The following is a 26,809-nucleotide window of genomic DNA, read 5'->3' as shown; positions in this document are numbered from 1 at the left end:
TCCTTCCACATCTATTCAAAGCATCCCTCTGTAAACACTACCAAAAAGTTCCAATTTCTCTTAAATCCTTTCTGATGACCTCATCCTATTTCGTTCGGAGACGACCGGCTTCTCGTTTGGCCGTAAAAGGTGGACCGAAAAGCACGATCTTTGGCAATCCGTCATCCTTCACCCGTAGAACGTGTCCTAAGCATCTCAACCATTCCCTCTTTATAGCCCTAGGAAGTGGAATAGAACCACATTTTCGTACAGCTTACTGTTTGAATTACGATCAGTCAGACAGGTACGCAATCAATAAAGATTATCCGCAATTTAAACTAGACGAAAAAAACACGAAAATCCAGTAGCTTAATGAGAAAATCAGGAGCGAGATCACCTATCAGAAAAGTACATTCGGGCACAATGGGGAAAGACTGGAATCCAAAGAAACCAATTTCCTGACATTTGGCTCTCGAACAAACAATCAAAGTCAGGAAAAAATTGCTCAAATAGAATTCGTGTCACGAAAAACAGGACTGTCAATACGACTTCCTGATAAGTAATCACAGAAGACATGATTTATCAAACAGTTCGTGGTAACGAACTGTAAGTATGGAGCGACGTGGCTCAATGGTAACGGAAACTCTAGAAAACGGGTTATTGATACCAATAGATACATCAAAAGAATCATATTTTAATGCTGATTTCAAATATATATATTAAACTTGATGATTTCATCAAGTTTAGTCCTACATGTCAAAAGTTACGCGCCTGAGAATATTTGGCTGATTTTCAAAAAAAGGGGGAAAGACCCCCTAAAAGTTATAGAACCTTAATGAAAATCACACCATCATATTCAGCGTATCAGAGAACCCTACTGTAAAGGTTTAAAGCTCCTATCTACAAAAATGTGGAATTTTCCATTTTTTGCCAGAAGAAAGATCACGGATGCGTGTTTATTTGTTTGTTTGTTTGTTTGTTTGTTTTTTGTTTTTTTTTACCCAGGGATGATCGTATCGACCCAGTGGTCCTAGAATATCGCGGGAGGACTCATTGGAACGGAAATTAAAAGTTCTAGTACCCTTTTTAAGTGACCAAAAAAAATGGAGGCCAACTAGGCCTCCTCCCACGCTTATTTTTTTCCCAGTCACCCAATCAAAATTTTGAGATAGCCATTTTGTTGAGCATGGTCGAAAATATAATAAATATGTCTTTTAGGATGACCTAATTCCCCGAAGTTCCCAGAGGGAGGGCTAAAAGTTATGAACTTTACCCAATGTTAACATTTATTATTGGTTATTGGGAAGTATACAGAAGTTTTTAGGAGATTTTTTCTCTGGTAGTGGGAGGGAAGGGTGGGTCGGTGGTTATGTTGGAGGATCTGTTCATGATGGAAGTTTTCATGGGGGAAGGGAAATTGCCATGAAGGAGGCACCGGACTTGCCAGCATTATTTATTGGTTATTGGGAACTATACAACCATTTTCAGGAAGGATTTTTTTCTGGAGGGGGGGCTAGAGAAGGGGCTGACTCTGGAGAATATTTCCGTGGAGGATGTTTCTTTGGGGTAAGGGACATTTCTATGAAGGGGGCGCCGGATTTCCAAGCATTATTTAAAAAACGATCAGAAATTAAATAAAAAAAAACAAGTTTTTTCAACTGAAATGTAAGAAGGAATATTAGAACTTAAAACGAACAGAAATTATAACGTATGTGAGGGGGTTCTCCCCCAAGTCAGTACCTCGCTCTTTACGCTACAGGTTTTTTTTAGTGCTTTCAAAAGAGCTATCTATTCTAATTAAACGGCCTTTGTGATTCAGGGGTTTCTGAATCAAAATTTTTTTAACTTTTAACGTAAAGAGCGTGGTATTGACTAAGGGGAGAACCCCTTCATATAAGTAATAACATATACGTAATAAAAAAAACAATAAAAAAACAAGCGATACGGCTCAATAGTAATCGAAACTTTTAAAAACGAAATTTTGATGTCAATAAATGTATCAAAAGAATGTGTTTATAATGCTGATCCTAAATATATAAATTTTATTAAGTTTAGTATTACTCATCAAAGGCTACGAGCCTGAGAAAATTTACTCGATTTTTTAAAGAGGGGGGAAACATCCCCTACAAGTGAAAGAATTTTAATGAAAATCGCACCGTCAGATTCAGCGTATCAGAAAACCCTCTTACATATGTTTCAAGCTCATATCTGCAAAAATCTGCAACTTTGTATTTTTTGCCAGAAGAAAAATATACGAATATAGAAGTTAGTTACTTAAGTTAATTTTTAAAGACATCCATTGATAAAAATAAAAGTAAAATTTTTATACAAATAAAAGATGCATAACATAAAAAACGATCATAAATTAAATAAAAAAAACAAGTTTTTTAAACTGAAAGTAAGGAGCGACATTAAAACTTAAAACGAACAGAAATTATTCCGTATATGAAAGGGGCTGTCCCTCCTCAACGCCTCACTCTTTAAGCTAAAGTTTGACTCTGTCTCACAACTTTATTTTTTAAAACAATAAAAAACTTCAGCGTAAAGAGCAAGGCGTTGAGGAGGGGACAGCCCCTTTCATATACGGAATAATTTCTGTTCGTTTTAAGTTTTGATGTCGCTCCTTACTTTCAGTTTAAAAAACTTGTTTTTTTTATTTAATCGTCACTTAGAAACGGATCGTGGAATCGCATCAGCTAATCAAAGTGAACGACTGGCTTTAAGCACAAATTTTCGTTGCAGAAAATGGTTGGCATCAAGAATTCAACGCTCTATTGAAACCGCTGTAAAATGGATTTACAGAGAAAGTGATCAAATTCAACAGTTTTCTGAACGATAACTATGATTCTGTTTTGAAATATACTGATCTTAATTTGCATATTCATTCCCTTGCAGTATTCAATCATATCTGCAGAAAAGGGTAGAGAAAAATTGTTCCTTGCCTGACCTGAATACTTTTCGTAAGGTGAAACCGTAAAGATCACACCACCTCACCATCATATAAATGAAAACAAAAATTAATTATATCGACCAAGAAAAGTAACATAAAAATGAAACATTAAACACTATTTGGGGGCATTAGTCTGAGTTCCTAGAAGAAGAATCTTCTGAAGCCCCTATGACTGATGTTATTCACAAAAGTCGATCTAAAGGAAACCAAACACAATACGTTAGAAATAAATTACGATCTAATTAGAAATATATTATTAGAATTATAATTAGAAATACGTTTGGATCGAAAGAAAACCTAACACAATACATTAGAAATTTCCTTTAGAATGTTGTAACTGTGGAATAATCCAGATCTGCGAGGACTAAGAGATTCATCTAGGTTCCAGAAAGCAACAGGTCCTGGTTTCTTTTAAAGAAAAGGGTTATTGTATCTAAGGTGAATTTCCAACACTCTAAACGCACGTGAGACGAAACTTAAGATGATAGAAAACTTCTAGCTTTCGAGATGAGATGCCTCCCTCGCAACGCTAGAATCAAATACACTGACTGCTTCACAAATATGGAAGTACACTAAAGGCTCCAGTCGACTGAAACCATTCTCAGTAAGATCAAGAAACAGAAACTGCGCTTGGTTCGGCCATTTCAAGCGAATGGAGCCGAGCCGCTTCCCGAAAATCGCACTTGAAGAATCTCTGCATGGCCTTCGTCCACGATTCAGACCACGACAGCGATGGAAAGATAACTTCGATGTCGATGATGTCAAATTAGCCCTGTTATCCCGTATTGCACCTGATAGAATAATGTGCCGAGCCCTTACCCATGAACTAGCAAGAGTGGCCCAAAACGTCCAACAAGGATGGTCGGGACCTAAGTAAGTAGTAAGTAAGTAAACGGACGTGAGATCTAAAAGTTTTTTTCTCCACGTTTTAGTGTCAATCTGTAAATATGTAAATAGGCTAGGTATCACCAAAGATCAATAGATCAAACACTTACTTTAGCAGTGGTTATTTCGCCAGTATAACTATTTACATTGAACTGCTTCTCTGCTGATTGCGATCTAATAATTTCATATCGAACCTTTCCGGCTGGTCCCTGATCAGGATCGTATGCTTCGACCTAAAATAAATAAACCACGTAAACTCCATATCAGAAAAAAATTATAAGATCATACTGTCCTTGCAATTAAAAATTAAATGAAAATAGAGATTTATAAGTAGCAATCAATTATTAAAAGGGGGGAAATTTTCCGTTTTTCTTATATTTCTCGTTAATAAAATAGAAATGATGAAAAATAAATTGAACAACAGGAAACAACTTCTACGAAGGAATGAATGACTGCTTTGAAACCACAGCAATAAAGAATTAAAATCCCCCTTTCCCCAACTTCTATGCATCTTCGGCTTTTGTTACGTTGACAAACTAGAAATCCAAATATACATTAATAAAATAAAAATGAACTTTTCGTTTAAATTTAAGAGGGTAGTACTTTTCCATTTTTTCTTTTCTTTTCCTTAAACCTCAATTTATTTGAATCATGGGCTAATCTGATGCAGGAAAGCACAATCAAATCCATTTCTACCCTATTGACTTCCACAATTATTACCCAAATTTATCAGACAGTCAATAAACTTCAAAGATATTCCTAGTTCAGGGTCATTTACCGAACTCATAATAGGGGTCATTACGACTTTCCCCTATCTAGGCTTTCTTTTATCGATAGGATGAATAATACCTTATTTATTCCCTATGGAGGGGATGATATCCACCACCACCAGCCTTTTATGGATTAGGATATTGGATCAGAAGGGGGTGCTTCTAAATGAAGCACCCCCTTCTAAATGAGGCACAATGCCAATTTGAAGTATAATCAGTTAAGGTTCTTATTACACCAAGTGCCTAAAAGATATTGATGTGGCCAAACCTTGTTTCTGAAGAGTTTAGAGGATAGAAAAAGCAATATCTACAGGAAAATCAGGAAACCTGAATTTTCATATTGAAATTTCTTATGGGTGTCTAAAGACTATTTAGTTTCATCTTCAGTCAAATTCCTATTAATTTTTAACTCTCTATGACTTCTCTCTTTCTTCAGCATTTTACAGGCCTTTTGCATATTAAATTAAATCCATTTGTTATTTTTAGATACATCAATGAATGTTTAATAGATTCCACGAGGAACAATTTTAAACCGATTAATCTTATTCGAACCAGATTTTTCACCAACCTAAAAAAAAAAATGAAAATCTTTAAAAAATCAGTATTGGTTGTTAATACGTGTAATTACATCTATTTTTATAATAAATCATTACCAAATCCAGTCAACAATTTTAGAACACAAGTTATTGAATTCAAGAGCAAAAAAATATTACTAGATTTATCTGTTCAATGAATGGAGGGAGTGGAATTAGAAATATCCGAGAAAATCTTAGGAAAAAAGTATAGACTAGGTGAATAAAGTATAGACTAGGTTAATAAGAAAAGATAAGATAAATTATCACAAACTGAATGACGTTAAGAAAGATAAAAACAGCTTCAAAGAACAGGCATGTACAGATGAGTTTTATTTCAGGCGGGTAGCCAATAATAAACAAAATTCATTGAAAACTTGAATAAGAAGTTCCCAGAAATTGCTCCCCTACTAAACCTTTTACCCCCCCCCCCCATGATTTTTGCATTTTTAGTGAAAAAATGAAAAAAGTAACAAAACTGATCCCTTTTAGATTTTGAAAAATGCATTTTGCCATAATTAAGATTGGTCATATATAAGGTTTTATAGAAAGATTGTTTCATTTTATTACAATCTCACAACAGAGGATATCTTACGGACTTTCACAATTCTATACAGCTAGTTTTTTTCTGGAATTGTTTTACAGGCTTGTTTAAAAACAGCGACTATTTACAAGGTGGCATTTTTTTTCTTTTAATGGTATTTGTGTTTTTTTTGTTTGTTTTTTTTTCGTCTTACTTTTCCTTCTCTTTTTCCGTTGATGCTTCCAGATGTGAAACCAAAATATTCGGACGTTTATTATGTATGCATAAAATTTACTCTTTTTTTTCAGCGTTCACAGTTTCAATTGCGTTTTAGTCAATTTCATATTTTAATTTAATTTTAATCGTAAGTAGAAAGGCAGCACAGCACAAGAAGTTACTTATTGTCTATACAGGAATGTACGCCGGTGGGTGTACTAAATTTTCCCGATAGTGCGCAGCACCTTGGAAGACGTAAATTCAGACCCCAGATAAATTGGGTATAGATTGGAGGTTTGGGTATTCCTTCGAAACATACAAAATATGCTTAAACTGTTACACCGTTTGAGTAGTTGAATATGGTGGAGCTAAGCACGGTGAAGCCTAAAGGAGACTAAGTCAAACTTGCTGGGCCAACAGACTTTCTAAGCAAGAGAAGCAACAGATGTGCCTAATACAAGGGAATCAATCATTACTAGAGACAAAAATTTTTAACAGGACACATGGGAGCTGCCAAATCTGTTATCAGTCGATCAAAGCTAAGGTTCTTTAGGAGAACAATGGTGAAATAAAATTATTAGACTGCCAGGATAAAAGTATCACGTTCCCTGTCAATACATTTTAAAAGGACAGACCCTAAATTGACATGTACATATCTGAAAAAATCCCGCGGAAATAAATGTGATGGTTATTCAGACGCTTCACAATTCGAATGACCTTAGAATCAATCTAATAATCGAAAGAAGAATTTAAGAACATGCTCTAGGTTCTAAAAAAATCTAATAATATTTATTTAATATTAAATATAACATTTAATAAAAATTAAATTTTGTTCCAGGTGAGAGCGGATTAATAGTTGCAAGGATCAAAAAATTAATTTGAATTAATTTTTTTATTTATCTTTTTACATATTATATTATTTTTTTTCAAACAGGGGTAACTAGCATCTTCAGTGTATTAACTTTTGCACAATCATCATCAAATTGGAAAAAATAGAGGCAAATGACCAATCTAATGATAATTGGTGAATATTGAGACACCACTACTCATATTTTGATAATCAATTATAATGCGTATTAAGATACCAGTTAAAAAAAAATCGTTCAAGCTCGCAGTTGCTTTGCATTAAATATAAAATAAATACGAATTAAATTGCAATTTCAACCGGGAACTCACTCTAAGATTTTGCTGGCTTTTAGGAGAGTCAGACAAAACCTAATTAAAAAGTAAACAGCTTTTTGTTTCTTTAATTTTTGCTGTGAGAAAAAAAAATTGAATGCAAATGTTCCAACAAGGACTCCAGCCAATCCGTCCACAGTGTATTCTTCTCACTCGATTTTAGTTTCAGCTTTCACTTTTCCTTCTTATTTTGTGTTTTCTCCGATACATTACTCGACTAGTAGCGGTTTCGGCCTCTCTTGCGCTTGGGGCAAAATCTTGATTAGCACCCCCACCGCCTGTCTCCCAATAAAATTTTCAGGCCAAGTTTTATCAAAATTTTCGTTTATTAACAATATTATATTCAATTTATTAATTAATTAATAGTTTATTATTTCATTATTTATTAATTTGTTTTAGAATAATTTAATTTTTATTTTAATTTTATTATTTTAATTATTATTATTTCATTATTTTTTATTTATTGATAATTAATTAATTATTTTCATTTATTAACTGCGTTCTCTACTTTATTTCAATAAAAATATAATGTCAAAAATAAAAAAATGATTATAACTGCACGTTATTTATTTGACATTTTGCACCTCTAAAATTAGCGTCTGGGGCAAGTGCTCCCTCTGTCCCTCCCCTAGAACCACCCCTGTACTCAACCTGGCTTAGTGGCTTTAATTTGTCATGCAAATTCCTGTGTTCTATGATATTAGGTTTAATTTCTCCAATTTTGGGAATTGCAAGAAGCTTACGAAAAGTTCTGAGTAGTGCATTCCAAAACTAAATTTACTTACAATATAGTCTACTCTGTATTCATTAAAAGTTCGAAGGATAATATATAGGCTATATATATATATATATATATATATATATATATATATATATATATAACCCATGTGGCTTTTGAAGCAAAAAGCTTGATTTGATACAAACTAATGATAAAAAATGAGGAATGTCGGGCAAGTGGACAAGCCAGTTCCCGTATTCGAGAGGAGTCAAACAGAGCTACGCCCTTTCTATCAGGAACAGACTTAATTAAGTAAAACTTTTTTTTGCGTTTTTCAGGGAAGATTCGATGACCAATAAAATGTCGCTTTCAAGATGAAAAATCACGTTTCACATTTTTTTGTCATAATTAACAAGAAAGAAAGGGATATTAAATATAGTAACTTTCCAACAGAAACTCTGAAAAGCCACGCAAAATAGTAATCACTGGCGGATCCAAGGGAGCCGGGGAACCCTGGACCCCCAAGATTTTTTCTGGCACCCTCTTTTCCTGTTTTTTTCTTTTTCTATTTTCTTTTAGAATAAATCTGTTAATTTGGTCAATTATTGGCACCTTTGTCATATTTGCCCCCCCCCAAAAAAAAATAATTTGCTCACTGGCGCCCTTGTCACATTGACCCCCCCCCCCCCGATTTTGCTCTAGATCCGCCGCTGACAGTAATTTACTAAACAACAAAACCTCACAGTTTCAATTCATACAATCTTAAAAATTTGAATTTCAGATTTCCTAATGTTCCCATAAAACCTTTTCTGGTTGAAAAATTGGACCTTAAAACGGCTTAAGGAAGTTATTTAGTTTGAGTCAAATAGGACTATAAAATGGTTCTTAAAGTGGGATGGAAGTTGTGGCAAAGATATTTGATTTACGCTGATGAAAGCTTTCCCTTATTACTTTTCATTGAAATTAGATAAGGAGGCCCGGATGAATATTTTACAATATTTAACATTTTCTCCTCCTTCACTTTCAGGCAAGAGAATAGGAACTTTTGTTGGAAGGAAAGGGGAGGGAAAAATATCCGAATGCTCAAAATAAGGAAAATTACAGAAAATTGCAAATATTATGACATTTCAGAATAAAAAGAGAAGATCTAAAGACTTTTATGCTTAATTATAAATATTGGTAATCTGTTTCACCTTTGACAGAATTGAGGAATCTATGAATAGGAATTAAATTAAAACGGACAGCCCATTAAGCAAATTTGCCTCACCGACAGGAGTTCCATATAGACAGGGATAAATCATTCTAAAAATGGGCATTTTAAAAGAAAATTTTCAGATGTGTTACTATTGGCTATAATTGATCCTTTGAAAACAAAATTCTACCCTTCCTTCTTCAAACTATTTTTCAAGTAAAATAAATATTTCGGAAAAAAATATATTTTCGAAAAAAAATATTTTTATCCTTCATAAAGTCTCGGTAATCTTTTGTCTCTGACAGACGCCAGAAGAAGTCTATGAATAGGGGTTAAATTAAAACGTACAGCCCATTAAGCGAATTCGCCTCACCGAAAGGAGTTCCGTATGTAAAGGAGTAAGTAACATTTAAAATTCACTTTTTCGGATAAGCGTCACGATTAGCTATAATTAAACCTTCGAAAAAAATTCTATTCTTCCTTCTTCAAACTATTTTTCATGTAAAATAAATATTTCAGAAAAAATAATGTTTTTTCGGGAAAAAAATTTATGCTTCATTAAGTTTTGGTAATCTTTGTTGTCTCTGACAGAAGCAAGAAGGGGTTTATGAATAGGGGTTAAATTAAAACGGACAGCTCATTAAGCAAATTTGCCTTACCGAGAGGAATTCCGTATGTAAAGGGATAAGTCACCCTAAAAATGGACATTTAAAATCCAACTTTTCGGATAAGTGACACTATTAACTTTGTTGAAGATTCAAGTCATCAAGTGACAAAGATGATCATTCAAATTGTCTCGAAGCGGTTATATTATGCACTAATGTCAAAATTATGCAAGAACTAACACTACTTCTGCTTGGAAGTCAGTGAAAGTGCATTTTGTTAAGTTTTATCAAAAGTGTCACCTTTGATAAAAACAAATTCAGCTCTTCCTTCTTCAAACTATTTTTCATGTAAAATAAATATATCAAAAAATATAATTGGTACAGCTGCACTTAATGGTACACAGCGCTATAGACTGTCGAAGGAACGCAGTGATGGAGACCCATAAAGCAAGTAATTGTTATCTAAATTGATCGAAGAGCTTGGTTTCTTATTGAATTTAGAATATCTAAACTGTTGTTTGTTGGGGTTCAGGGGGGGGAGGTACCTAGGTTAGGTTACGTATTTAATATATGCTATGCTTTACCCCCCTCCCCCCAATGTGCAAATATATAGCCCAAATTTGTTTCTAAAATATTATATATTCATCCTTTTTGTTTTTTTTGGATTAGCATTAACCAAACTTGACTTCTTTCGTGTGTATCATTAAGCGTAACAGTACCATATAATCTTACTTTATTACTAAAACCAAAAGCAACACTAAATTAATTACACTAGTTTTGCTTACTTCATAATAAGGAGGAAAGGGAGGATTAATCACATTATTCAGATACACCTAAGCTCACAAGGCATTGATCGAGTAAAAGACCCTTTATAAAAAGATTGCTATACACTGTCGGTCAGATGAATAGCAGGATTATCCCCTGAGTGTATTGCAGTTCTTTGAATAGAATACATTCCGGTGGGATAAAAAAAAAACCTTTCATCAACAGGCGGATATTTTACCCTTGTTTGCAAACATGTGAAAGGGGCACTTTTTATCTCTTTTTTAAATACCCTATTCAGTTTGAAACTGAAATATACTCTATTCAGCTTGAGAATGGGGGGGAATATTATATCATTACTACATATCCTAGGTATTTTCACCTTCGGGTACTGAATGTGTCGATTACTAGTGGTTGTCCAATCATTCGGATAAATAAAAATCTAATAAACAAAAAATAATAAAAATAAATAAAAAAAGAAACTGAAAGTTCAATGGTATATTTCTTCAATTTGTCAAATTTCTTTCTTCGTTTTGTATTGAGGGGGGGGCAGCAGATTTTTGTTTTTCGAGCTTCAAAAGTACAATTTTTTATGTCCAAAAATCCAGTTTTGCTGATTTAATAGGTTTTTCAAGAACGGTTCCTCTTGCCCCTCTGTATAGGAATAGTTTCACTTGATGGTTGGGAATTTATCTGCATGAAGTAATTTTTCATATGGTCGCATGCATTTTGGAAGTCATATACCATTATGAATAATACATATGAGTAATAATACTGAATATGAATGATACAATCAATGATACAAAATAATATGAATAACACAAAATAATTGGAATTATACAATCAACGGAAATTAGAAAAGACGCATCCAATCGGACAATCTGCGGTGCCACCTCGGGGGAGGGATAGGGGGTATGTGCCCCCACCCAAACTTTTACCTCCCCTAGATTTTGGAACTTTTTTGGAGGAGCGGGGGGGGGACATTTCACTAAAAATGTTTTTTTTTTTGTATATCCATTGAAAAAAATGGAAGAACGGCAAGTGTGGCCCACAGATTTATGACCCACAGTAAAATAAATTCCCCCCCAATTTTTAGTGGATTGACGACACTGTAAACAATTACCCAGGAAAAGACTTTCAAGTCTGTGTTACTTGACATTTTTACGATTTTGCAAACAATTTTTTATCTTTTCCATATAATTTGCCTAAGTTTGCATTTTCTAAAACCCCCTCTCTGGAAAAAATTCTTGTGTACGTGCCTAGGTCTAGTTGCCTACTTTTTTTTAGCCCTTTTCCAGTGTAAATAGGAAAAATTGTCATTAAGATAATAGATCAATAGCTTATTTAGGCTCTGAACTAAGTTATACCATTTAACAACCGGGTGGTCAAAGACTTTTAGAAATCACGTGCACTACGTGACGTGTGCCAAGCATGGCGGAGCTTTGCCACTCGTGGCGAAACTGTGCTGCACGCCTGGCGATGTACAAAAGGGTGGCGGAAAGCGAATGACCCCTCGTTGACACCCAGAAGAGAATAATGACAATCAAAGGGCTACCCAGTCTCTGCCATCGGTGTACATGCCGGACCGCCTATTTTTTGCCACGCTTAGGCGCACTTCCACCAAGCCAGGTCTACACACGCCATACGTGGCCCGTACCATATGGTGTCCGGCATTTTTGAAAGTGGGATACCCCTCAAAAACAACCTTTTGGAGGCTATTGTTGAAAATAATTTGCAGTTATAAATCTAACGATAAATGCATACGATTAATCGCATAGAAAGAATATAATTAAAGAAGTGATATTAAACCAATCGTAAGGAGCAAGATACATATCAAACCAATATGATTGAAAATATAAGCACTTCTTAATTGAAGCTCTGAAGTATGTAACTGAACAGAGGCATTGCCCATCACAGTACTGTACAGTTTACTTCGCATTCCATGAATAGCCAAGGACTACTCCAAAACCAAGAGAAAGCTTAAAGATAGCTAAATCGATTTTCTAATACTAAGCCAAGGTAAAATTTATATAGCTCATTGTTTTCGTGACTTACTGAAAATTTGGTCACTCATAAAAAGTCGGATTTTTAGAAGAAATAGTCACGGAGAAAATATTGTTTAAGCAGTAATGTGAATTGAAGGGTCAGATAAGGATGCAAAAAAAATGATTTAGTACATGGAAACCAAGCAGGTTCAGTCATGAGGAGGGACGGGGCCGTACCCAAGAGAGGGTTCTCGGGCCTTCAATATCCTAAATTTTCTTGAAGTTCTGGGCAATTCTTATTCAAATTATCAAATAAATTTAGTTATCATTAATGCTCTCCTCCCCCGAAATATTTATATTATTCACCCCCCCCCACGAAAAAATCTTGGCACGTTCCTGGTGGGGGAGATGGGATCAGTGGCTTAATAACCGTAGTTTTTGTTGTGTTTGGTTCTTAGAATATATTCCTTCTAAACAATTACATTTTACTGACTTAAGTTTCTGTTGACAATTACTTTAATCTTCAGAATCAACCGCTAGTCCTAAACAAGAATAAACCCTACACAAGAACCTAAACAATATATCTTGATTTTTCGATGGCTAAGCGTTTGAAGTTGGTGAGGTCACTCATTTGTCATTTCTAACGTATGATTTTAAAGATCAGATGTACAATAGATGGTGCTATATTATTGAAAAAGAAAAAAAAAAGTCTGGAAATTAATTTTCTATTCTGCAACTGTAACTACATAATTCTTTTGACCTATCAATATCATAGTAAATACGGTACTTTCCTAGAAAGCGGAAAGTCTGCCACTAAAGAAACTAGTCAAACAGTATTTTTCAACGGAGATTTCCTATGCTCAGGATTGTAAACAGCGATTTATCACTGCGTTCACAATACTCAAACTTTTGTTTTTTGGGGTTTAGGGGGGGGGGAGAGACCTAGGTGAGGTTAGATTACTTATTTAATATATGCTATGTTTTACCCCCTCCCCCCTCCAAACCCCTAATGTGAAAATATTTTGCCTAATTTTGTTCATAAAACTATTATGTTTTCATCCTATTTTGTGTTATTTCATTAGCGTTAACGAAACTTCAATTTTCACGCACTTACCGCTTTCTACGAAAGTACCGTAAATACACATAGTTAAGTTAGAAACTTCAGTAGTTTATTTTTAAGTTCCAAGAAGTCGCTGATCTTACTTTCAACCTCTGTACTTGCCTTAGATTCTTTAGACTATGTTCGATTATTCAAGCGATTTCCCCAAGTAAAATACTTCGATCAGCGTAAGGCATAGAAATCTTAATATGAGAATGTTCCTGACACGAAACTAAGTATGCATTTAATATTTGTATACTTCTACTGCAAAGGATAATAAGAAACTCAATCGCCAATTAGAAGATCAAGGGGACTTGAAAAGCTATCATATTTGGGGATCATGGATATGATTTTGCGTTAAATTTTGGTACACCCTTAAAATCTTGATTGTTGTAATACTTAAAAATGTGGGTAAGGTCTATAGGGGGAGGGGGTGGTTAAGGTCCCCAAAATAGGAAAAGGGGTATATCACTGCAGAATCTGTCATCAAGTGATCCTTAATATAAAGGATCTTCGTCTTTAGAAACCCTTTCTCTTCCCAGACATGTACCGGAGAATTTCTTGCGAGAGGGGTAAATTTGAAAAAAAAAGATAGTATGTGAGAAATCTCCGGAAGTCGGGTAGAAGCAGATACTGAAAATGCACAACCCACCAAAAACAATAGGTTTCTTTCTAAAATGGAATCCTGGCTATATCCCTGCAACTCATCTTACATGTAAATTCAGTTTCATTCCCCTTATGTGATATCAACCAATTGACAATAAGCCTTTGATAAATGGGAAATTCAAAGTCGAATCTATGCAAGTAACAAGCCCAATAAATATTCCAATTCCAAACCAAAGTAGCTTAACTTAGTTAACTCCATAGCATAAAAAGAGAGAGAATTGAAGAACTTATGCAAGACTTGCGGGAGGGGAAACGTCTGCAACAAAAATATTACCTTAGTAACAAAGGTTCCCGCGTTTTCTCCTTCCGGTATTGACGTTTCGTTACACTTGATGAAGGTCGGTCGGGTGTTTATAGCCGCTGCAGTCGGATTCGGTGTCACTCCTCGTGATGGCTAAAAAAGAGAAGGTTTTATTTGGTTAAAATATACAAATATTCCTCACTTTTATTTAGCTATTTGTACAAAAACGGGCTAAAATCAATTCTTAACTTACCTTTTCCGTAAATGTAGTCCAGAGAAGTCAAACAGACTCTCGATTAGAATCACACACAGCAGTTTACAGTGGGAGGGGAGGCCTCTCAAATTTCCAGCCCACTTTAATGTAACATTTTTCGAGGCTTCAAAGAAAAATATCTCACATCATGAACTATCGTAGAACTTACCGTTTCTGAAAATAACAAACTAATCCCCAGGAAGCACAAACTATACTATCTTCTTTCATTTATTTCTTGGTGCAAAATACATTAGAATTTAAGTTATCAAGTCTTTTGCAGTAGGTTGCATCAAGACATGGCTAATCGTAGAAAGAGAAAATTCAAAACAGATAGTCCAAGTAACTGAAAGGCAAATGTTTAAATGGCTGCGGCACGGATAAATGGCTAATGTTAATTACGGTTAGGTTAATGAGAGGTTAGGTATATATATATATATATATATATATATATATATATATATATATATATATATATATATATATATATATATATATATATATATATATATATATATATATATATATATATCTTAAATTACATTTGATTTATTTATTGTGTTTGTTCGTTTTCGCTTTATATTATTAATGTATTCATTTCACCATTTCTTTTGTATTTACTTGTTCTGTCTGTCTATTTGTTTGCTTTTTCAATTTTTTTCTTTATTTTGTTTGTCGGCTCGCATAAGCTATGCTTTTGAGTCGAAGTTAATTAACTATGATTTCTTTTTGAAATAAATAATCATTCGATTGAAACATTCATTTGAAAGAATCAGCAGGTAGCTTAAGCGGAACAACCATCTCAGGAAGACCCTTCCGAAAGAGAGTGCAGCACCAAACAAAGCTGTTTCTCAAGTGTACAGAATTAGACGTCTCCATCTAGAGGTAATCAGAGCATCCTTGTTTGTCTAATCGGATTGACAAATAGTTGCTAAAGAAGAAAAGGCTCCTCAGAAAAGAGGTGCGTGATTACAAATTTCTCATTGATGGTGGGTGAAGAAAATATTGGTCGGTTTAGAAAACCAACTTTGAAATAGATATACGATTCGCTCTGATTACCTGAAGGAACCAATACCTATGAAAGAATGCCCAAAGGATACCGTTTTTCGGCACTTCTCGTCCATCTGGGCCCGTATCCCTGAGTGGGTTATTCTTTCAAAGTCATTTGTAGGCTTCGGCAATTGAAAGCTCAACAAATGTTAAAAAACTAATGAGAGAGCTTGATGCAATGTCAGCAGCTACAAAATATACTATAAAAAGCTATTTTTATTCAATTATTTATTTTTTACCAATTAGTGTGTGATTTAGATGTTATGAAGCAATTAACTCGTTGAAGGTATTTTTGGCATCGTTCTGATTGATGTACTTTCACTGGAAGAGATTGTCGATGTAGTCTACTTGAAGAAGCTGTAATTGAATAGTGAGAGGTCCGGCAAGTAAGGAGGTTTTGTAGAATAGCCCAATTCCGCTCAGCTCCTGCAACAACGGCTACGCGGCATGCCATCATACATGGTCAATCAATACGTTTTCTGTTAACCAGTGCTACCAGATGGATCGACCGCAGTATACGGGTATACTAGTCTTCAGATGCCCGCGCTGCTTTGAAAAGAGTATTGTTTTGGGTTCGGACAGCTATGTTGGGTAGAAAAACTATAAACGATTGAATCATCGTTCTGAATTACTTTGGATTAAATTTTGGATTCAGAAAGAAACTAGTGTAGAAGGCCCTTCAAAAGAACAGTTTTGCTGTTTACAATAATTATTTTTCCTTTATGTCCTTAAAGGCCGTATTTATGACTAACTTGACTTAGGGTTGGTATACATGATGGCCTATTACCTGATCTATTACAACACGGTGTCACCATTAGATTACTGCATTGTCCCTAGAGAGACGAGGTGAAAAACGAGAAACGTGTATTTTAGGCATTAATTTCCAACTTTTCCATGAGGAAAAGATCCTTCCCAGAAATGTTAGGGAGGAAGGGAGTCCTTTACACAAATCTTGGGCGGATTATTTCTAATCACCTTGTGTATGTTTGCCCACTCGTAATGTCACAATGGGGAGAGCGATCCTCTCAATATTGGTCAGACGTACCATTCCCCTTCGCTGAAAATTGACAAAATTACTGAAATAAATTTTGTTCGTGTTTTTTAGCCTCAAATAAAAAAAAATACATAGGTACTTGTCAGTTATTGGAAACACACCCAAAAAGTTAAGTTAGGTTAATCCCAACGAAAAATAACAAAACATGATGATAACATAATACTTTAGAAACAAAATTATGGAAACTTAAACTAACCCAACCTAAAGTAGCCTAACCCCCATCCCTTATGTTCAAATATATTGCCCAAATTTAACAAGTCCAATCCATTCTGTCTAAGTCCAATGCATTGCATCATCCATCAATTGCTTTTGTAGCTATGAAACCCGTTTTCTAAGATATAACCTAAGCGTAATTCTTGAATAACCGACAAGTACCTACCTACACATAGATGCCCCCCTCACCCACTTGCCTTATAAAGGCAAGTGGGTCTACCCTCACATACTTGCGGGCAGTAGCGGATCCAGGGGGCGCGGGGGTGCCCCCTAGCGTAGTCTAAATTAGTGTAATTTACTTCATTAACTCAAGTTTGCGTTGACTAAACTTGCTCCTAACGCAAGTTTATCAGATCAGTCTATTTTGTCCCCCCCCCCCTAATTTTTTTCGGGTCAACCTATTTTGCCCCCCCCCTAAAAAAATCCTGGACCCGCCCTTGCTTGCGGGTACTGGTGCGTTATATGTTCGCTTTTATATACTATGAGAGACGAAACCCGCCAGACTGGTTATTTCTCAATAGCGGTCTCTTGAAATGGAATGCAGAGTAGTTTTCATTGCGTTTACGATATTTAAACTGTTGTTTTTGGGGTTTAGGGGGGAGGATTTTCCCCCCCCCCGAACGTGCCAATATATAGCCCAAATTTGTTTATAAACTATTATATATTCATCCTATTTTATTTTATTTGATTAGCATTAACCAAACTTGACTTTTTAGAAGTGACATATAATGCACCAGTAACGACTTGCGTTCTCCTGCGCCAACTAACGAAAGAAGAAATAAAAAATTATGCTCACTGTATGCTCACCGTTAAACAAAGGAGCAATGTTAAAGGGAAATACGTCCTTTTTTCCCTTCAAGCAGACGGTTTTAATGTAACTTTTCAGATGGGCGTCAGTTCATAGTTCTCGCAGAGCAGGAAAGAGAAAACCTTTGGCATTAGAATCTCTCCCATACGTCATTGATATTCGGATTTCTTGTTACACCACATATGCAAAACAAAAACTTGAAAGCTTGCACTCTTTTTGTTCAGTCGAAATTTCAATAGCCGAATACAAATTATCGTCTTTTTCAACCGCCGGTGCAAACATTCCTAACTGCCTTTTTGTTATTTTTTCAATTTAGAAGTAGATATCGAAGCCTACACAGCAATCCAATACGAAAAATTGATAGTTCTAGGAACGCACATAATTCACACAAGATTAAGAAGTTATGATTTAATAGCTTGGGAAATGCAACAATGTCGGATAAAGGCTTTTTTCTATGTATATTATTTGCTCTGCAATATTTTTACATATATTGTCTGTTTATTCATGAAGCAGTGACATAATAGCCAAGCTTTAGCTGAAAGGTCGAGGGAATGAATGGAGACGTAGCCCTTCCATGGGCACCCATATGGGGGGAGAGGGGAGCTCCATCCCCCGTGGCTGAATGATGTTGCCTTATATTTTTGTCTTGAGATTTCTATCATACAGCATTGGAAGTACCGAATAGACCAGATAAGCCCCCCCCCCCTAAAATTCAGCTTATGGGCCTCAGATTTCGCATCTCTCGGCATCTTTAATTGATAATTTTTTCGTTAATGGTGGATTGCTTGAAAGATCCCAAGCAGATGTGGTTGTGTCCGACGGCTCGGATCACCTTCTTTAAATAAGTAAAATAAAGCTGAATTAGTCAAAGGGAAATGAACGAAATGAAAGGACTTTGTTTTAAAGTGAAATGAACAATAAAAACCTAAAGAGTTTTGCAAATATGATGGATGAAACGAATTTCTCGCGTGTAATAAAGGAAAAGTGTCCAAATACTGCATATGACCTATTCAGTGAGATAGTGACGAATGTGATGAATGAAACATGTCCCTTGCGAAGAATAAACCCTAATAGAAATTTTCTTAAGAAATCATGGATGAAAAAAGCTATTCTAGTTTCAACAAAGCAGAAAAACTAACTTAATGTGAATTATTGAAAAGATCATTCAGATGATAATTTTATAAAATTCAAGAGATTTGGGAATATTTTAAATTCAGTAAAACGGAATGCTCAGAAACTTGATTTCCAAAATGAATTTCATGAAAATCAAGGGAATATGAAAAATACATGGAAAACAATATATAAACTTTTGGGTAAATTTCATAGTAAGGAGGAGGTGAGAGTCATGGAGACAACAGGAGGTCGTCTTACTGATTCTCAAGACATATGTGAATTTCTGTGTGGTTATTTTGCAAATGAAGGAAAAATACTTTGCGATCAAGCGCGGGCTAAACTACGCACATCTGTGAGTTTTGGATCTGTCGTTGAAAGACAGTCTGCAAGTCAGAATTCCTTTGAGTTTGCAAGATATTCGGAACGGGAAGTGGCACGATTCTTGGCTACGATAAAGTCAAGCTCTAGCGGGATGGACGAGTTTTCCCTGAAACTCATAAAGACCGCAAAAACGAGTGTCTTACCTGTCTTGACGCACCTCATCAACCTTTTTCTAGATCTTGGAGTCTTCCCGGAAGCACTAAAGATTGCAAGAGTGGTTCCTCTTCATAAAGGAGAGAAAAAAGATCACCCATCAAATCGGAGACCTATATCTATTCTCCCATTTTTCTCTAAGTTATATGAGAAAGTGGTACATGCCCAGTTAAGTTATTATATTGAAAAGAATTAAATTCTAATGGAAAATCATTTTGGGTTCAGAAAAGGGCTATCTACGGATATAGCAGTTCTGAAATTGGTTGATTAGATTAGTGATGCATTTGAAGCTGGTCTCATACCCGCAGCTGTGTTTTTGGATACGAAAAAAGCGTTCGATACGGTGGACCACTCAGAGGTTATTCAAGCTCTTGACTCGAATGAGGTGAAGGGTTCAAGTCTGGAGTGGTGTTCATCCTGTCGACACAATCGGTATCAGATAGTTCGGAATGAGTCATTTTTATATTCAAAACAGGAAATAGAGTGTGGGGTCCCACAAGGGTCAATCTTGGGACCTCTACTTTTCATTATTTTCATTGATCGATTGAAACTCTACCAGTCAGAGGCTGGTGTCATCCTGTTTGCAGATGACACTTTTTCTCAGCAAAATATGTAAACTTTTCTAAAAAATTTTCCACGATATTTTCTAGACTTTCGGCAAGTGCTGGAAATGACCATATCACGGTTCAAGAAAATGTGATAAAGAGAGCAGCAACAACGAAGTATTTGGGGTTTTTAAATGATGAAAACCTGTCGTGGAAAAACCATTCAAGTGCAATATCTGAAAAATTAAGCAGAGGCCTTGGGGTGATGCGAAGAATTAAAAATCTAGTCCCAAAAAAGATCCTGAAAATGATTTATTTTCCTATATTTTACACATATATTAGCTACGGATGCTCTATATGGGCAAGTAATTTTGTAACATTTTTCAAAAGAGTACAAAAACTTCAGAATAGAGCTGTAAAATTATTATCTGAATTTGATGATTCTGATGAGGTTCCTGCTCATGAGCATTTTAAAAAGAATAAGTTAATGGATGTATCCCAAATTCGAGATTACCAAGTCCCGATTTTCTCGTATAAATATTTGGATCAGCTGCTCACCCCTGCTTTTGAAAATCTTTTTACTTTTAATAGAGACCGTCATAATAATAATACAAGAAAAGCTGATAACTTAACTCATGAGTTTAGGATCACCACTCGGGCATCTTTTGTGATTCGCCATTATGGTCCCCATGTTGGAATATATTGCCCGAGTGTGTGAAAAATACGCCTAGTCTTCCGGCTTTCAAGTCACGGGCAAAGAAGTTTCTTTTATCTCGTGAGTGAATTTGGTGTTAAGCCCACTCCAGGTTGTCATTCTATTTAAGGTATTTCCCCGATTTACTTTTTTTTTCTCTTTATCTACTTCTTGTCTTTTCCTCTTTCTCTCTTTTTTCCCTTTATTCCTTCATCAGATAAGTTTCTTGTGTCTTGATTAGCAAGGTATGAATGTTGTTTTAATTAGCTGAGAGTGATAACCTCGCTTGCCCTCTAGCTTATTGCCTTTCTTGGCATGCGAATAGTGTTTGTTTTCTTTTTTAATAAATGTATATCTCATCTATCTAATCTCATCTCTCATTCAAGAATACTTACTTAATTTTTTATCTAATTCGTATTCAATTTAAAAAATTATATTCAGGTTTACCCTGAATTTTAGGGAGGGGGCTACCAGCGCCTCCACCTCCCGTGCTTATACTAAATGACAATTTTGTATAACAAAGCTTCAAGAGTGAAAAGGCAGATTTAGGTTATGTGCTTTGCATAACAAAATTGTACCCTTCTAAATATGCTAGAGGCTGCTTCTCCCTCAAATCCCCGCTCTTTACATAAGAGTTCAACTTTTTACTACAATATTTTGACTTTTTAAAACTAAGGTTTTCACTCAAAACTACCGTTTCTGTAACATAAAAGGGGAGTTGCCGTCCTTAAACGCGCATGTTTCACGTTTTGCAAACTCAGACGAAATTTAATTATCTACATTTTTGCACTTTTTACTTAAATTGAGGCTCATCCTCACTTGAGTTATGACTGCTCGAGCTGCAAATGCAGCTTACAGCTAGAGCATTCTTAATATGCTGAAGTTCTAAAAGAAACTAGGTCTACATGCAAAAGCGACAATGGTCGGCAATTCTATTTGGTCCTATTTCTTTCAGTGAACATGGTATTCTTCAGTGGATATTAAGGCTTTTTCATTTACAAAGCTCATTTTTCGCCAGACCATTCCTAATTTTTTATTTGTCCAGTAAATTGGCTAATAAATGAACATTTTTATTAATCTGAATGATTGGACAATCACTAGTAATCGAAACATTCAGAACCCGAAGGTGAAAATATCTAGGACATGTAGTAATGACAAAACATTCACCCATCCTCCAGTGGCAAGCAACTGCAACGCGAAGAAGGGAAAACTTAACAATACACTCGGACTAACATGCAACGGAGTATAAGCGCTAGCATGTCCATAGAGTCCGACAAGAAGGACGTAGTTGCATCAATCCACTCGAGGGACGACTGGCATCTCTTCGTCAATATCATGGGTGCCTCTGGGGGCAGAGGAGGGCATTTTGGTCCAATTTGGACCAAAATTGTTATTTTTTCAGAAATTGGCACTTTGTCGTGGTAAGTTAGGTTAGCTTTATTAATTTAAAATTCCGTTTGAATGAGCCCTCTCTCGATATTCTCCGACTATTAGTTCGATACGACCACACCTGGTGAAAAAAAAGTATCTGTGACCACCCTAATGTGGAAATACGAAATTTCATATTTTCTAAAATAGTGCGTTAAAAACGCATCTTGAAGCTCTCAGCCATATTCAGTTTCATTAAGTAGTTTTCACCAAGACAACTTTTTTAGGGTCTTAGCCCCCCTTTTCTAAAAATTATGTAAATCGTCTTGGCTAATAAATTCTTAGATTATAGGCCTATCTAAACTTAATGAATTTTATGTATTTGGAGTCAACATACCATGATTTAATCAAATCTTGGGGGGGGGGGGCAATTTGACAAGGACGTCTATAATTGACGAGTTTATTTTAAAAAAGGAAAAAGAAAAAAACAAATGAGGGCTCAAGAAAAACCTTGCGGAGGCCGGCGTCAGAAAAATCTTGGAGGGCGGTTCCCTTGCACAGGAGCGAATCTCCAGCGTTTTATTGGGGGGGGGGGAAGAGGGGTTAATATCCGGATAGTCAAGAGGCATGGGTTGTATATTTTTTTCAAATTATTGGGGGGGGGGGAACTGCTCCCTCCCTCCCAAACAACGCCACTGCCCTTAGATCCACCCCTACTGCATCATCATAGGCAACGTTGCTTTTCCCGATCATTTCTTTGTTATCCCCTCGAATTTACGTTGTTTCTTCTTTTCCAGCAATATTATAGCATGTAGAACTTCATTGTGGTATTATTACTGCTATAAAATTTTTATGGGCCATCAATGAGAATAAGTAGCAATGAAAAGATAGAAAAATGTTACAAAAATGCGACAGTGAGAAAGTATGAAGGGTTATAATACAACCTTTTGTCACGTATTATTGACAAGTAAAAATAAACTATTATAACCGTGAGAAAGCCTCATTGCAAGAGTTACACCTATTAAAATAAGAATACGCGGAAATTAAGGAGTTTTGTGAACAATATTCACTTAATATTTCAAAAAAATATCAAGAGAAAAAAAAACAGATGGAAAATGTTTTTGATTAATATCTTCCCAAAAAGGCACCAGTTTTCTAACCAGACAAATGGAGTATGAGACACATTGCTCTGTGCACACGCGTACGTAGGTGGGGGGGGGGGGGCAGTGGCGGATCCACGGGGCGCCCCCCGAACGTAGTCTAAAGTAGTGTAATTTGCTTAATTAACGCGTTTGCGTTAATTTAACTTGCTCCGAACGCAATTTTATCGAATCAACCTATTTTAAGCCTCCCCCCCCCAAAAAAAAAGTCCTGGATCCGCCCTTGGGGGGGGTGTCTTTGAGCCGGTGCCTCGTCCCAAAACCTCAGAGCTACTTCTATTTTTTCTATAGTTTCTTATACTTACTATACAATTAGCCAATTTTTGGTGTATCTCCCTCCCCCCCATGAAACAAATTCCTATTGATAGTGTCCGAAATTATACCTGTATAGAAGAAGGAGTCCCCACTCTGATATCTACCTGAAGAGAGCATTCTCCACCCGAAATAAACTTTGGAAAAACCAACGCTAAACTGCTAAAACATTGGTAGATATACAGGAAGGGGGGGGGGGGGCTCTAGGCAGGAGCCAATCCACAATCACAAATTTTGACAGTTTTCCGAACACTCCGCCACAAATATCGCATGACTCACCATTTGTTGTTTTGTTCTTTCACAAATTTGTTCCCCACCCTCTAAATACATTACTCTGCATGCGTTTAAGCTTACGTTTCGACATCAGGGTCTTAAATTTAATTTCTCCCCCAGGAAGACTTTTTATTCCTTCCCTAATGACTTTGTGTATAACTGGGATTCCACGACAGTAAGTACACGACAAATAAGATTAGTTTTGTACAAAAAGCCAATAACATCATGTAATTAAACTGTGCCTATAGCAACTTAATTAAAAAATACTCTAAGCATTAATCCTAGTTTACATACAAATCTGTTCATTGATTCTCATTAGAGGCATAATTATGTCTATAGCCGCTTATCTAATCATATTCATGTCTGTGTTGTTTGACATGGTGCACACAAACCAGCCCGGAAAAAACAACAAACATTAACAACAAATGGAGAGCCATTGAGTGACTGTCCCAGTCGTTAATTTTCTATTGGACTTTTTTTGTAGGTGAATGCAGTGGCCAGATAGGGCGCATTTGCACCATTTTGAAGCTTTTTTATGGGGTTGCGCATAGAATTTTTCGAATCGGTGCATTTTTTTTTAGGGAAAAAATCGTTCATTCGGCACATTTTCACTAAAAAAATGTAGCTTTCGGCGCATTTTCACTTTTAAGCGACGCAACTTTAGACCAAGACACTGGGTGAATGGCGATCTATCTAACTTATAATTTGGTTCATTGTATGTCTTATTCAGCATAAATCTTCAATTGGTGTACGGGATTTTACAGGGTATATCTAAAAATTTGGTACAGAAGGGGGGGGGGGTGCGAAGATTTTTCCCAACCAGTGGAGATTTTGTTTGCTTAGTGTAGTTTTTACTTATATATATATATATATATATACAAATTTATCGAGCTGAAAAAAGGTCACAAAAATAACGCAATACCCATTTTAAAGAGCAAATTCATGAGCATTTCTTTTGTCAAGGCTATTATAACATATAACAAATAAATTTTAATCAGAATTTAAGACATAATTCTGCAATAAAAGATACTCCTATAAGGGAGGGGTCTGGTGCCCTTTATCCCATACCGTGAAGTCCAGACTATTATTAGTATCTAAATTTATTATTAGTGCATCCAGCTATAACTCAGTCCAATATATTCAATGGTGCGTTCTTCTAATTTTTGATCTGATGGTGTGATTTTCAATAATATTCTACGACTTCTAGGGGTTGTTTCCCCCTTTTTTCGAAAATAAGGCAAATTTTCTGAGGCACATAGGTAAGACTAAAGAAATTTGGTTAATGTAAATATTCATCGGTGAATGTCCGAAATTCCCTTTTCTCTGCTTGCATTCAGTTAGCTTTGCGAATCAGCTTGTTCAGTCTTATGCAAGCTTTGTTACTGTGTTACTTTATACTTTATAATTATACTTTGTCCGAAATTCCTTTTTCTCTGCTTGCATTCAGTTAGCTTTGCGAATCAGCTTGTTCAGCCTTATGCAAGCTTTGATACTGTGTTACTTTATACTTTATAATTATACTTTGTTACTTTATATGTTACTATGAATGTCCGAAATCTGGTTAATGTAAATATTCACCGGTGAAAGTCCGAAATTCCTTTTTCTCTGCTTGCATTCAGTTAGCTTTGCGAATCAGCTTGTTCAGACTTATGCAAGCTTTGTTACTGTGTTACTTTATACTTTATAATTATACTTTTTTACTTTGTATTTTACTATGAATGTCCGAAATCTGGTTAATGTAAATATTCACCGGTGAATGTCCGAAATTCCTTTTTCTCTGCTTGCATTCAGTTAGCTTTGCGAATCAGCTTGTTCAGCCTTATGCAAGCTTTGATACTGTGTTACTTTATACTTTATAATTATACTTTGTTACTTTATATGTTACTATGAATGTCCGAAATCTGGTTAATGTAAATATTCACCGGTGAATGTCCGAAATTCCTTTTTCTCTGCTTGCATTCAGTTAGCTTTGCGAATCAGCTTGTTCAGTCTTATGCAAGCTTTGTTACTGTGTTACTTTATACTTTATAATTAAGATAAGATAAGATAAGATTTATTCATAATCGATTAGGCTAATCATACAAGAAAATACATTGTGCTAAACCCCCAAAGGCTCCTAGGCCTGTAATAGAGGGGGAATACATACCGTTTAAATCAAACACTAAATCAATAGAAAAACATTAAAATAGGCTTACATTAAATAATCCAATCAATACGTACAATCCAATCAAACACTCCTAATCCCCCTCGAAAGGCTCCAAGGCCAGGGATACAAGGGAAATTATACTTAGTTACTTTATATGTTACTATGAATGTCCGAAATCTGGTTAATGTAAATATTCACCGGTGAATGTCCGAAATTCCTTTTTCTCTGCTTGCATTCAGTTAGCTTTGCGAATCAGCTTGTTCAGTCTTATGCAATCTTTGTTACTGTGTTACTTTATACTTTATAATTATACTTTGTTACTTTATATGTTACTATGAATGTCCGAAATCTGGTTAATGTAAATTTTCACCGGTGAATGTCCGAAATTCCCTTTTCTCTGCTTGCATTCAGTTAGCTTTGCGAATCAGCTTGTTCAGTCTTATGCAATCTTTGTTACTGTGTTACTTTATACTTTATAATTATACTTTTTTACTTTTTATGTTACTATGAATGTCCGAAATCTGGTTAATGTAAATATTCACCGGTGAATGTCCGAAATTCCTTTTTCTCTGCTTGCATTCAGTTAGCTTTGCGAATCAGCTTGTTCAGTCTTATGCAAGCTTTGTTACATTGTTACTTTATAATTATACTTTGTTAATTTATATGTTACTATGAATGTCCGAAATCTGGTTAATATAAATATTCACCGGTGAATGTCCGAAATTCCTTTTTCTCTGCTTGCATTCAGTTAGCTTTGCGAATCAGCTTGTTCAGACTTATGCAAGCTTTGATACTGTGTTACTTTATACTTTATAATTATACTTTGTTACTTTATATGTTACTATGAATGTCCGAAATATGGTTAATTTAAATATTCACCGGTGAATGTCCGAAATTCCTTTTTCTCTGCTTGCATTCAGTTAGCTTTGCGAATCAGCTTGTTCAGC

General features: G+C 35.5%; 1 protein-coding gene across 1 annotated transcript in view; it reads right to left on the bottom strand.

The window, feature by feature from the left end:
- Positions 1-26,809, bottom strand: part of shg (DE-cadherin) — a 239,108-nt gene that overhangs the window by 143,239 nt on the left and 69,060 nt on the right. Inside the window, exons 5-6 of the mRNA XM_089088478.1 lie at positions 14,376-14,495; positions 3,925-4,047 (exon numbers count right to left, since the gene is read on the bottom strand). Coding sequence (XP_088944604.1) covers positions 3,925-4,047; positions 14,376-14,495 — 243 coding nt within the window. The remainder of the gene's footprint in view (positions 1-3,924; positions 4,048-14,375; positions 14,496-26,809) is intronic.

Source organism: Artemia sp. Qi Xiang Cuo, chromosome 4, assembly GCF_049724085.1.
Source record: "Artemia sp. Qi Xiang Cuo chromosome 4, ASM4972408v1, whole genome shotgun sequence".
In the NCBI taxonomy this organism is placed as follows: Eukaryota; Metazoa; Arthropoda; class Branchiopoda; order Anostraca; family Artemiidae; genus Artemia; species Artemia sp. Qi Xiang Cuo.
Note: the sequence above shows the minus strand (reverse complement) of the source record. Positions and strands in the feature narration are given on the sequence as shown.